This window comes from Chiloscyllium plagiosum, unplaced genomic scaffold (genome assembly GCF_037043375.1).
Source record: "Chiloscyllium plagiosum isolate Xiang-an unplaced genomic scaffold, Cpla_swu_hap1 HiC_scaffold_2, whole genome shotgun sequence".
Classification (NCBI taxonomy): Eukaryota; Metazoa; Chordata; class Chondrichthyes; order Orectolobiformes; family Hemiscylliidae; genus Chiloscyllium; species Chiloscyllium plagiosum.
This window is the reverse complement of record NW_028270140.1, coordinates 85,871,864-85,886,027: the sequence shown is the minus strand read 5'-3', so window position 1 is coordinate 85,886,027 and position 14,164 is coordinate 85,871,864. Positions and strand designations below refer to the sequence as shown.

At 42.2% G+C, this 14,164-nt stretch overlaps 1 protein-coding gene across 1 annotated transcript in view; it reads left to right on the top strand.

Annotated features, from left to right (window-relative positions):
• The window catches only part of hsd17b4 (hydroxysteroid (17-beta) dehydrogenase 4), a 149,906-nt gene extending 135,985 nt beyond the window's left edge, over positions 1-13,921 (top strand). The window contains exons 23-24 of the mRNA XM_043711513.2: positions 6,499-6,626; positions 13,096-13,921. Of these exons, the coding sequence (XP_043567448.2) occupies positions 6,499-6,626; positions 13,096-13,185 (218 nt within the window). The 3' untranslated portion in view covers positions 13,186-13,921. The remainder of the gene's footprint in view (positions 1-6,498; positions 6,627-13,095) is intronic.
• The last annotated feature ends 243 nt before the right edge of the window (positions 13,922-14,164 follow it).

Below are 14,164 nucleotides of genomic sequence, written 5' to 3'. Positions count from 1 at the left end.
CCTCTCCCCCTCGCTCTGTCCTCTCCCCCTCGCTCTGTCCTCTCCCCCTCGCTCTGTCCTCTCCCCCTCGCTCTGTCCTCTCCCCCTCGCTCTGTCCTCTCCCCCTCGCTCTGTCCTCTCCCCCTCGCTCTGTCCTCTCCCCCTCGCTCTGTCCTCTCCCCCTCGCTCTGTCCTCTCCCCCTCGCTCTGTCCTCTCCCCCTCGCTCTGTCCTCTCCCCCTCGCTCTGTCCTCTCCCCCTCGCTCTGTCCTCTCCCCCTCGCTCTGTCCTCTCCCCCTCGCTCTGTCCTCTCCCCCTCGCTCTGTCCTCTCCCCCTCGCTCTGTCCTCTCCCCCTCGCTCTGTCCTCTCCCCCTCGCTCTGTCCTCTTTGTTCACTCACTCACTCACTCACTCACACTCTCTCTCTCTCTCTCTCTCTCTCTCTCTCTCTCTCTCTCTCTTTCTCCCCCCACCAACCCTCTGGGTCCCTTGAACCCTTCAGTCAGTGAGTATCATTTACAGATCAGCAAAACATTTAAAAATACTGACTAAGCTTTAATACTGACTCATCCTAAAGGTATGCTGAACTTGTATAGCACATTGTTCAGGCTGTGCCGAGAGGATCTGCACAGATCTGATCTCCATGCTTTAAAAAGGGCACAGAAGCTTGAGAAAAAGTGCAAAAAAGATTTACAAGGATTAAAACCAGAACGGAGAGATTATAGCTGTCAGAATGATTGAACAGGTTGATGATTTTTCTTTAGGAAAGAGATTTAGAGGTCTAATTTTTTTTTCATGAGCTTGACAGGATAAATAAAGAAAATGTTTCCATAAGTGTAAGAATCAGAAATAATTAATAAATCCAATACAGAGAAATCTCTTTACTCAAATTGATCATGTGGGGAACTTGCTACCATTGAAGGTTTTGAGAAGAATAGCTTGGATGTTTTCAAAATAGACATGTTTGGTACATGCGAGAAGAGACCATGGAAGGATATGCTGAAGCTGTTGGAATGGAAGGAAACTAGTGTATAGTATACACACTAGCATACACTAGTTAGGCTAGGACTAGTTTCTTTGACTCCTTCCAGACTTCTGCATGTGAAATTTGACAAAAATATCAATCTACACCCCACAAATGTATTTCTTAGATGACTGATACCATATTTACGAGAGCTAGTTGATGAGGATTGTCAGAATTAGAAAGTGCTCTACTTAGTTGTTATCACTCGTATCTAAAAGGTCCAAAATGTAATTGAATGCACGTGTGGTAATCACCCTGAGATCTTTATCAATTGCAAAGGTTTCCACTACCATCAATGTACAGTTCATGTACAGATAGAAAAAGACTATCATTCACATGTGTGCAGGATTCCCAGAGAATTGCCATGTTGCTTTCACCATGTGCTAGTCAAATGCCCCTGAGCTCTTCATACCTTGATGCATTTGGAACCTGGCTGACTTTCCACTATAGATATAGCCGTGACACCCATTAGCAGTTAATGCAATGATGTCCAGGAGACATACTGTCAAAGCCACCCCAATATTAAAACCAGTTATTATGCACATCTGTACTGCACCTTGCATAGCATATTACAGCAGTGGAGACGGTGCTGGAAGTGGGAGTTGCTGAATGTGCTGTCTTTTTACTTTTGAGAGAAGCATGTGACCATATATTTGACATGATTGTTCAGACTTCCTATGATCACCGCTGTAATATCCCCAACATTGCCCTCAACTTAGTTCACCTGCTGTCAAATCACTGACTCAATACTTCATTCCCTTGATAGTCAAATATTCCAATTTACTCCTGACTATTCTCTTACTGTGAACCCTCTATAAACTTCAGTTCATCTCAAACTCTGTCACATGAGTCTTAAATTGGCTTTAGGTCCTGTTTAATTGCCACCTTTGTGTTTGCTGACCAACATTGGTTCCCATCAAAGAGCAAGGAAACCTGTTGATTGCCACCTCTGTCCTCTCCTAGCTGATTAATCTGTACTTCTCTATTTTGAACAACACTTGGAGGAAGCACTGAGGGTAGCAAGGACACAAAGTGTACTCTGGAGATTTTAATCGTCACCACCAAGAGTGGCTCAGCACAGTACTACTGATTGAGCTGGCTGGATCATAAAATACATAGCTGCCAGACTAGGTATACAGTGTGCCTTTTTAAGTGCCATAAGTTATTTTATTATGTTGAAGATGTTATATAAGTTGTTGTTCTGAAAGGTCATCATAATATCATTGCTTTTTTGTTCTCTGTGCCTCTGTATAACCCAGGATCCTTTGTGTTTTTAACTGTTCTCTCAACCTACCCTGCATTTTCAACAATTTATGCACATATACCTTATGCACATCCCTGGGCACTACGGGGACAATTTAGCACGGCCAATCTACCCTAACCTGCACATCCCTGGGCACTACGGGGACAATTTAGCACGGCCAATCCACCCTAACCTGCACATCCCTGGGCACTACGGGGACAATTTAGCATGGCCAATCCACCCTAACCTGCACATCCCTGGGCACTACGGGACAGTTTAGCACGGCCAATCCCACGGCCAATGCACATATACCATATAAGTCTGTCTGTGTCTGCACCCTCTTTCGAATTGCATTTTTATTTTGTATTGCCTCTCTTCATTCTTCTCACCTAAATGTAAAACTTTGTGGTTCGCTGCATAAAATTTCATCCATCTGGTATCTGCCCATTCATCCCGTTTGTCTGTGCCTTTTTGAAGTCTATCACTATATTCCTCACAGCTTGCAGTTCTTTCAAATGTAGTCAGCAGGATCTAATTCACTTAGTCATAGAGTCATACGACACGGGAAACAGAGCCTCCAGTCCAACCAGTCTTTTTCGACCATAATTCCAAGCTTAACTAGTCTTCCCTCCCTGCGCTTGGCCCATATCCCTCCAAACTTTCTTATTCGTGTACTTATCCAAATTATGTTTTAAACGTTAGAACTGAATTCACATCCATCAATTCCTCTGGTATTTTCTTGAAAGGAAGAATTCTTTGAGACTTCTAATTAAAATCACTTTCCTGCTCAGTTATAATTTATGATAATTAAAAGTTGACAGATCCACTTGAAACAGCAATGGTACTATTGGACTTTGGCATATACTTGGAATTGCATCTGTTACATGAAACACAGATGTGAAATCTAAGATTTTATTCAATTGTCAAGAATGAAAATTAAATAAGTGTTGGAAATACATATTTTAGAATTTAAAAGAATTTATTTTTCATTTCCCAACATTTTGTGTTTTGAGAATGTAAAAAGGTAAGAAATAGGAGCTGGGTAGCCCATTCTGCTATTCAGTGGGATCATGGTTTCTTATGTGATCCCCACATCCCTTTTTCATATGTAGAAATATATACAGCAACCTCAGTATTGGATGTGCTCCATGTCTGAACCTCTATGTCTCTCTGGAGTGGAGAATTCCAAAGATTATCCCCCTCTGAGTGAATACATTGTACCTCATCATGGTTCAACGGCCTTCTCCTTATTCTTGTTTTTGTGTACCCCATTGCCTCCCCTACCCCTGTTGGAGGAACATCTTTATTCCAACCTATAAGCATTTATAGCTTTCTTCCTCTGCTGAAAAATAAAAAAACGTTCAGAGCAGAGAGAGAACAGAGTTCGTAAAGGATCATTTCCCTATCTAGTAGTCCATAATTTTTAAATAATTAGTTTACAACACTGAAATATTCTGCTCCAAAGAAGTCATTGGACTTGCAATGTTAATTCCATTTCCCTGCTGCCTCAGTGCCAAGGACCCAGGTTTGATTCCAGTCCTGGGTAACTGCATGGAGTTTGCACATTCTCCCCGTGTCTGCATGGGTTTCCTCTGGGCGCTTCAGTTTCCTCCCACAGTCCCACAGACTGGGTTGATTGGCCATCTCCAATTGCCTCATTATGTCCAGGGATGTGTAGGCTAGGTGGATTAGCTGTAGTAAATGCAGGAATTATGGGAATAAGATGGGTGGTGGGCCTGGGTGGGATGCTTTTTGGAGAGTTGGTGCAGACTTGATGGGCTAAATGGCCTATTTTGACATGACAAAGTGATCTTCACTGAAACAGAAACTCGCAATGCTGTGAATTGAGATTCAACAATAAAACAAGTTTATTACACAAATGAAACAAAGATAAAGTGGAATAAACCAAGCCAATTGTATATTATACAAACTTAAAGATTTCAAAACGTAAGGTAAAATATAATTCCGTTGATCACAACAACATTTATTTGTAGTACACACACCAGCGAGAGTTTTCTTTTCTCTCTCATTTTGAAAACTGAACAGCAGCATTAATTTCAAATGACCCCTTCAGGGTTTTAACCAAGTATTTCTGGCATGGAAGTTTTAAACTGAACTTTGTGGACGAATGTAAACTTTCATAACAAGCCTGAAACTACCTCCCTTATTTGCATGCCATCATTTTATACATCTTACTTCAGCCAAGTCCTCTGCAAAACTGGCCCAACTGAAATTAATTATTTTTTTCCTTCAAACTTTAGATGTTTCCCCAAGTCCAAATAAATAATTCCAGAATCTTCTACCGGTTACTACGCTTGCTTGTAAATTCTCCCGATGTAAACAAATCCCTATAGCTGTTCAGGAAGAGGTTCTGGAGTACTGTTTAAAATAAGTCACCATGGCTACAGCACCACTTACAAATGAATCATTAAATCCGTCAGACACATAAACAGCCCTTATGCCACTAGTTCAAAAGTCAATAACCAAAAGTAAATGAGATTAAAGTATATATAAACCATACGTTACTTTACAAATATGAAAAGAGCATTTCGCCAAGTGTATCATCACTGAGCTCTGGCATAATTGAAATCCGTGGAAATCGAGATGTAAAGTCTCTGCTTGAAATCACACCTTGTACAAATGAAAATGGGTGAAGATCTTGGAGACCATTGCTTCAGTCCCAGAACATCACTTCAGGGGTCTTTCAGCGTAATATCCAAAACCCAACCATCTGCAGCTGCTTCATCAATTACCTTTCTTCCATCATAAGGTGAGAAGTGGAGATATTTGCTGATGATTGTGCAATGTTCACCACTAGTACAAAATCCACAGATATTGAAGCAGTTCTGGATCATGTGCAGCATTACCTGATCTAAATTCAGGTTTTGCCTAATAAATGCAAGTAACATTCACGTCATGCAAGTGCCTGGCAGAGACCATCTTCAAGAAAGAATGTAACCATCTCCTCTTGAAATTCAACTGCATAACCATTGCAGAGTCTCCCACCTTCTAGATTAGAGTGGTGTTGGAAAAGCACAGCAGTTCAGGCAGCATCCGAAGAGCAGGAAAATTGATGTTTCTTGCTCCTCGGATGCTGCCTGAACTGCTGTGCTTTTCCAACACCACTCTAATCTAGAATCTGGTTTCCAGCATCTGCAGTCCTTGTTTTTACCTCGAGACTCCCACCTTCAATATGCTGGGGGTTACAATTGACCAGGAGCTGAACTGGACCATGAATACTGAGGTTATAAGAGGAGGTCAGAGGCTAAGAATCCTGCAATTAAAAACTCACTACCTGACTACTCTAAAGTGCACAAGTCTGGGTTATAAGAGAAGGCTGTCCATTTGCTGGATGAGTGTAGCTATAACTACATTCAAGAAGCTTGACTCTATTTGGACATGACAGCCTGCTTCATTTGTACCACACATCCAGCACTTTAAGCATTCATTGCCTCCACCCCAGATGTACAGTAGCACCAGTATGTACCATCTACAAAATACACGGCAGTAACTCTGAGTCTCCTTCCATTGCACTCATGGAACCTGTGATCTTTGCAATGTGCATAGGCAAGGGCAACAGATGCACCAGAATAACACCAATTGCAAGTTCTCTTGCAAACTGAGCACTATCCAACTTGTAACTATATTTTTGTTGCTTCACTGTCACTGAATCAAAATCCTGGAACACTCTTCGTAACAACGTTAGGAATACTGATCAGATGCTGGATCAATGGTGCTGGAAGAGCACAGCAATTCAGGCAGCATCGAGGAGCTTCAGCAAAATCATACTGATCAGATGAACTGCTGTTGTTCAAGAAAGTGGTTAATCACCAGGTTCTGAAGGATAATAAGGGATGGGCAACCTTGCCAGCAAGATGCCCACATCTCACGATTGCATTCACCAAGTAAAACTTGCAATGAGGTCGCAACCATGTTCTTAATGTATGTGGCATTTGAACATTTTATTCTCAGAGAATAGAGATCATAACTGCAATAGGTAATCAAACATTTTACAAACAGGAGTGAACTATCTTGTCCCTTGTATTTAAGAGACATGAAAATCGGTATTAAAGTGTGATTTTACACACCCTATTAAATCTCTCACTATGGCACTATTGAGTTTCATTGATAACAATGTACCAATTTATAATGCTGCATATTTAGTTTGTATTTGCTATTCTTCAAAAAAACGTAAATACATATTTTTCATTGTTAAACAGAGTTCGTTCTAATAGATTTTGTGTGTCCTTTAGCTATTGACTTGAAGAATGGTTCTGGAGAACTGTACAAGGGAGCAGCACGGCGTCGGGCTGACACTATTTTTACACTCTCTGATGAAGACTTCATTCAAGTGGTATCAGGAAAGCTTAATCCACAAAAGGTAAATAAACCTTCTGCCAACACACAATTTTGATTTTCCCCCCTTCTGTGTAAGACAACACAGTTTTATAACTAGCAGAAAGTGAGGTCCGCAGATGCTGGAGATCAGAGTGTGATGCTGGAAAAGCACAGCAGGTCAGGCAGCATCCAAGGAACAGGAAAATCAACGTTTTGGGCATAAGCCCTTCATCAGGAATGAGGCTTTTGGGCCAGGGGGCTGAGAGATAAATGGGGTGGGGGGACGGAGGGGAAGGTAGGTAGATGAAGGTGGTGGAGAAGGTGATAGATTGGAGAGGAGGGTGGAGTGGATATATGGGAAGGACAATGTTCAGGTCAAAAGGGCAGAGCGGAGTTGAAAGCTTGGGACTGGGATAAGATGATGGGAGGGGAAATGAGGAAAGTGGTGAAATCCACATTAATCCTGTGTGGTTGCAGTGTCCCAAGATAGAAGATGAGATGTTCTTCCTCCATGCATTGGGTGGTTAGGGTTTTGGCGATGGAGGATGCCCAGGACCTGCTGTCCTTGGTGGAGTGGGAGGGGGAGTTAAACTGTTCAGCCATGGGGGGTGGGGTTGGTTTGTGCGGGAGTCCCAGAGCTGTTCTCTGAAACAATCCGCAACTTGGCGTCCTGTCTCCCTGATGTAGAGGAGACCACATCAGATACAGTAGGTGACATTTGTGGAGGTATAGATAAGTTTCTGTGAAAGGAATCCTTTGGGGCCTTGGATGGAGGTGAGGGGGGAGGTATGGGTGCAGGTTTTGCACTTCTTGCAGTGGCATGGGAAGGTGCTGGGAATGGTGTGTGGGCTGGTGAGGGTGTAGATCTGACAAGGGAGTTGTGGAGGGAATGGTCTCTCCGAAACGCTGATAGAGGCGGGGAAGGAAATATATCCTTGATCTTGTGGTCTGTTTGGAGGGGGCGCAGGATGATGCGATGTATACAGGGATTGATGGGGTGGAAAGTGAGGACCAGGGTGATTTCTGTCCTTGTTGCATTTGGAGGAGTGGGGTTCAAGGGTGGAGGTGTGGGAAGTGGAGGAGATATGCTGGAGGGCATCGTTCACCATGTCGGAGGGGAAAATTGCGATCTCTTCCTACAGTCCCCCCGACCATGACCTCACCTCCCATCACCAAACCATCATCTCTCAGACCATACCCAACCTAATCACCTCTGGACACTTCCCGTCCCCAGCCTCCAACCTTATAGAGCGAGAACTCTGCATCGCCAAATTCTACCTCTTACCGAAGATTCACAAACCCCGACTGGTCCAGTTGACCCATTGTCTTAAGCCTACTCCTGTTCCACAGAACTCAACTCTGCATACCTTGACACTGTCCTGTCCACCTTAGTCCAGGAACTCCCCACCTACTTTCGTGACACCACCCATGCCCTTCATCTCCCCCAAGCCTTGCGTTTCCCTGGCCCCCTACACCTTATCTTCACCAAGGACATCCACTGCCAGTACACATCTGTTCGTCATGACAAAGGCCTCTAAGCACTCCATTTCTTCCTCTCACGCTGTCCCAACCAGTACCCTTCCACCGACACCCTCATCCACCTGGCCGAACTGGTCCTCAACCTCAACAACTTCTCCTTCCAATCCTCCTACTTCCTCCAATCCAAAGGGGTAGCCATGGGAACCCACATGGGACCCAGCTATGCCTGCCTCTTTGTTGGGTACGTGGAATAGTCCATCTTTCGCAGCTATACCAGCACCATTCCCAACCTTTTCCTCTGCCACACCAATGACTGTATCAGCGTTATCTCCTGCTCCCACGAGGAGGTTGAACAGTTCATCAACTGGACTAACACCTTTCACCCCGACCTCAAATTCACCTGGACCATCTCTGACCCCTTCCTCCCCTTCCCGGACCTCTCCATCTCCGGCGACCAACTAACCATGGATATCTACTACAAACCCACCGACTCCCACAGCCACCTGGACTACACCTCCTTCCACTCTGCCTCCTGTAAAAACCGTATCCCTTATTCTCAATTCCTCCATCTCTGCTGCATCTGTACCCAGGATAACCAGTTCCATTATAGAACAACCCAGATGGCCGCCTCCTTCAAAGACTGCAATTTCCCCTCCCACATGGTTAACGATATCCTCCAGTGCATCTCCTCCACTTCCCGCACCTCCATCCCTGAACTCCACCCCACCAACCTCCAAATACATCGCATCATCCTCTGCCACTTCCACCACCTACAAACAGACCCCACCACTGGAGATATATTTCCCTCCCCACCCCATAAGCGTTTCGGAGAGGCCATTCCCTCCAAGACTCCCTTGTCAGATCCACGACTCCCACCAGCCCGCTCCCCACTCCTGGCACCTTCCCGTGCCACCACAAGAAGTGCAAATTCTGTGCCCACAGTCCCCCCCCCTCCCCCCTTCACCTCCATCCAAGGCCCCAAATGATCCTTCCACATCTGACAGCAACCTAACTGTACTTCCACAAATGTCATCTACTGTTTTCATTGCACCCGATGTGGTCTCTTCTACATACAGGGAGACAGGATGCCAACTTGCGGATCATTTCAGAGAACATCTCTGGGATGTCTGCACCAACCAACCCCCATTGCTCCATGGCTGAACACTTTAACTCCCCCACCCACTCCACCAAGAATGTGCAGGTCCTGGGCTACCTGCATCGTCAAGCCCTAACCACCTGATGCCTGGAGGAAGAACACTGCAACCGCACAGGATTAATGTGGATTTCACTAGTTTCCTCATTTCCCCATCCCCAACCCTATCCCAATCCCAAGCCTCCAACTCGGCACCGCTCTCTTGACCTGTCCATCGTCTTTCCCTCTATCCGCTCCACCTTCCTATAGCCTTCTCTCCCACCTTCATCTTCCTATTGCATTCCCAGCTACCTTCCCCCCCCAGCCTCATCCCCCTCCCATTTGTCTCTCAGCAACTCCCAGCCCACAAGCTTCATTGCTGATGAAGAGCTTATGTCTGAAACATCGATTCTCCTGCTTCTTGGATGCTGCCTGACCTGTTGTGCGTTTCCAGCACCACACTCTAGACAAGTTTTCTAACTGTGTAATTTTGTTGTATTTTGGTCATCGATCCAAATTTGAGGGGTGAAGTTGACATATGTAAATCTTAAAGGTCTGTTGCAGTGGAAATTGAGAAGTTTTCAAGCATGTTATTTTAAAAATAGGAAACCAGTAGGCTGGAGCCTCCTGTACCAAGAATTTAAAAGCTTTTTTTAGCTGAGCTGAATGACAGTAGCTGAAAGGGCAGCCTCTGCAATATGCAGCCTTATGTCCTACCTGGAAGAATCCTTGGATGGTTTGACTGGAGACTGACTTCTAGTCTCACCTCACCTAGCTTGCTAAAGTCTTCTAAGCACGGAAACCTGATATTCTTATCTGTTTGGACCAAGTATGATTCCAGATTCAGTGATGCAGTTGACTTTTAGCTTCGCTCTGAAATGGGCTAGCAAGCTACTTAGTTCAAGGACAATTGGGGATGGCCCACAAATGATGGCCAGTCACATCCCATGGAAGAATAAATAAAAGAACAACTACCTAACATCCAAGATCATCTTACTTGAATAGTTAAAAATCTCACAACACCAGGTTATAGTCCAACAGGTTTATTTGGAAGCACCAGCTTTCGGAGCCCTGCTCCTTCATCAGGTGGTTGTCCTGAAGCTTCCAATTAAACCTGTTGGACTGTAACCTGGTGTTGTGAGATTTTTAACTTTGTCCACCCCAGTCCAACACCGGCATCTCCAAATCATTGCTTGAAAAGGTCATTTCCTTATTTTTGAAATGGACCAATTGCAAATCTGTTTCCAAGTTTCATTTAGATAGTGTAAAAATAATAATCACACAGAAAACTAGATACCTGTTTTGTTCATTAGTAAGATTAATGTCATTGGTAAAGTACTTATAATTTATTGCCAGAACAATCACACTTAGAAAAAAAACTTCTGGCAAAGTTTATAGGGCCATCCAGTCAATAAATTATTCATATGTATCGAATGTTTAGATTTCCTAAAATCTTCGAAGGTACTTCTGGTAGGACCGGATGGGGAGTATGTCAATAAAACTATTAAAGTATTCACTGTTTCATAGTCCATATGGATAAAAACTTTTCAAAACTTTAAGAAAACACTTTAAAGTACATTTCAAATTATATTTCACTTTTTTTGCATTACTAGTAGCAGCAGTCTAGGAACTTACTTGAGCAAATTGTGCACTTTCTGGTCATCTTTAAAAGTGAAATAAATTAGTAAAGATGCATTGTACATATTCAAATCACCAAATCAAAACTGGGTATAAAAATTCTGAAAGGTTTTGATAAGTTTTTAGTTGCTAATTTCTCTCTTCAGGATTCTCAAAGTAATTGAATGTTTGAAAGTGCTAAAAATTGTATAGAAAAGTAGAGAGCTGGAAAAACTAAGCAGCATCTGTTGGAAAAGGAACAGCGCTAATTTCACATCCCTCTTGAAACTTTAACTGTTTCTGTTTCACAGGTATTGCCACACCTGCTGAGTCTCTCCAGCACTTTTATTTAAAATTTCATATCTCCAGCATTTGCAAGGATTGTGTTTCTATATGTGCCCTATTTCAGTTTCCAGCAAGTATGCGTAATTAGCAATAAGGAACAGAAACTGTGATTCACGATTGATGTAGAGTTGATGATCATCCTAAGTATGATGATGCAATATTGTTGCTGATGCACAGGAAACTCCAAAATGTGCTTGAGAGGGTGAATCAGACAAATTTCAACTATAAAATTAGATAGATTTGACAAAGGTAGTTGATTGATTAAGGTTAAGATTGATTAAGATAGCAATTGAATATGCAGATAAAATTATTTGGATGCTAGAAACATTTCACAGCAATGAGTCATGTCTTGTACCACCTTGAGAACTACCTGCTCTTTGAATAATGGTGCCTTTTAACTTGCACTTGAATCACCATTATGGGTGGATTAACCTTTGGTTACAGTAGCTCAGTGGTTAGCACTGTTGTCGCACAGTGCCAGAGACCCAGGTTCAATTCCCACCTCGGACGACTGTCTGTGTTGAGTTTGCACATTCTTCCTGTGTCTGTGTGGGTTTCCTCTGGGTGCTTTGGTTTCCTCCCACAATCCAAAGAAGTGCCTGTTAGATGACTTGGCCATGTTAAAATTGCCCATAGTATTCAGGAATGTGTAGTTTAGGTGTTTTAGTCTGGGGTAAATGTAGAGCAGTAGGCGAATGGATCTGGGTGGGTTATTCTTCGGGGGGTTGGTGTGAACTTCTTGGGCCGAGGGCCTGTTTCCACACTGGAGGGATTCTATTCAATATTATCTGAAGGATGGCAATTCTACAATATGTCTTTCCCTCGGTGTTGCATTGGAATGTCAGTCTGTATTGCTGTGACACAGTCGTAGCATTTATGCTGACTCAGTTCAGACTCCTGTGTTAGCTTCATGCTGCCTATTCCATAATCAAATTACAGGATCAGACTTTCAAATCAATTGGTATTGGCTTGTCAAACATTTAACTTACTAATCCTGGTTGAAGATATTAATTAAAACTATCCTAATGTGATCACCTACAACTTTCAGTAAAGTCTTCAATTTTATTCACCAGTGATTGTGAAGAGACATGAATTTCTAGTCATAAGGGAGGTGCTTGGAAATGAAACAGATGCTTTTTCCTGAGTGATATTGGTATCAGCTGGCAAGTGATCCAGATGAAAAGCAAGGTTCAGAGGAATTACCCAAATTGATGATATAGTTCTGAATACTAGAACCAGGAGATGTGTTCAGCCTATAACTCATTTTTAAAGTTCAATAATTTCATTCATTTCACCTATATTACTGTCTTGAACTAATTGGAGTCATTTGTGTATTAATAAAACTATTATTACAAGTTAATTAAACTGAAACTAAAAAAATGACATGTATTCATCATAGCTGGTTTCAATGTGTTCCTCCACCAATGCAATTGCCAGCTGTCAAACAGAGTGGGCTTGAAGAATGTTTCACTTTAAGGGATTTGAATCTTGATTCTCTCTGAGGTTTCAGGTCATTGCTATAGACAGAATTAGTTTTTGATTAAGTAGCTTTCACCCACGGTGAATATCAACAGTCCCAAGGTCTCAGACTGGATCTAGGGAAAAGAACTTGTCTGTTTGAAAGCTTGACAAATACTTCTCAGATTTTCTGATCTGCTGGAGCTGATGCAATCTCCAGTAAGTGAGACTGGCAAAGACCTCAGGAAATGAGAGGACAGTGTCCCCTTTCCCCAGCTGCAGGAGAACACTGCCTGTGAAGTGCAGAAGTGTGAGGGACCTAGTACTATGGATCCAACAGCTTTTACAACTGAAGACAGCCAATATTGAAGATTAAAAAGGAAAATTAAGCAATGATACTTTCTGGTATCATAAGAGAGATATCGCTTTCTATTTTGCGTGATTTGGATTATGCTTGAATTTCTTTTTTGTTTGTTTACAGGCTTTCTTTGCAGGCAAGCTGAAAGTTATGGGGAACATCATGCTTAGCCAGAAACTTGAAATGATCCTCAAAGATTATGCAAAACTATGAGAGAATAAGATTATTATTTCTGAATACATTCGTTTTGATCACAGAATCAACTAAAAAGCTTTGGACTGACATCATAACAATTGCTACTTAAAATTATGAAATTATATGATTTCTTTAATTTTGTTTGATGTATACCTAAGTAAAATAATCTCAATTTTAATGTACCTTTTATTGTTGAAAGTTATAAAGCATAAACCTCTATCTTCATCACAGTAACTCTTGCTTTACCCTGGAATGTAGCATTGTTGTTTACTTTTGGACCGTAAGTAAGATGTCAACTCTTTTCTTGGTTAATATCTTTTTTAAAATAACAGCTGTGTTAGCCACAATGTCCCAAACAAATACAAATCCAACCATGTTGGCATACATTCTCTTAAAAACATTGCCATTCTTGAGGAGTGGACATTCTAAGAAGGTTACCGATTTACATCCAAACTTGAAGTAGATGCTGGATTTGAATACTCAGAATTCATTTATTGTTAGTTGAAGTATCATTTTTATATTTTAGACAATTTTGTAATTTGGAGAGAAACGTTGCTGCTGCCAGTATGTCTGTCTTCCGTCCTTCCAATTAACAGATTAAACCTGATCACCTTTTTCTTTGCATGTTAAAAGTTCATGAAAAATTAGAGGTTGACTATTTTCCTGATATGAATGTACTAGTTGAAACTTGCCTGTATTAAATTCATTGGAAATAAGTAATGTTCCAGTCTTAATAAAGTTCACATATCAAGGACTGCTTGTAATTGTTTAATGGACAGACCCAATATGATGATATCCTCCCAACGTCATGATTGCATCCACCTGATAAATAGCATGATTGTTGATATATTGTAGAAATTCCACAACACCAGGTTATAATCCAACATGTTTATTTGGAAACACTAACTTTCAGAGCGCCGCTCCTTCATCAGGTGGTTGTGGAGATTAAGGTCATGCTCACAGAATTTATAGCCAAAGGATCCAGTGTCATGGAGAT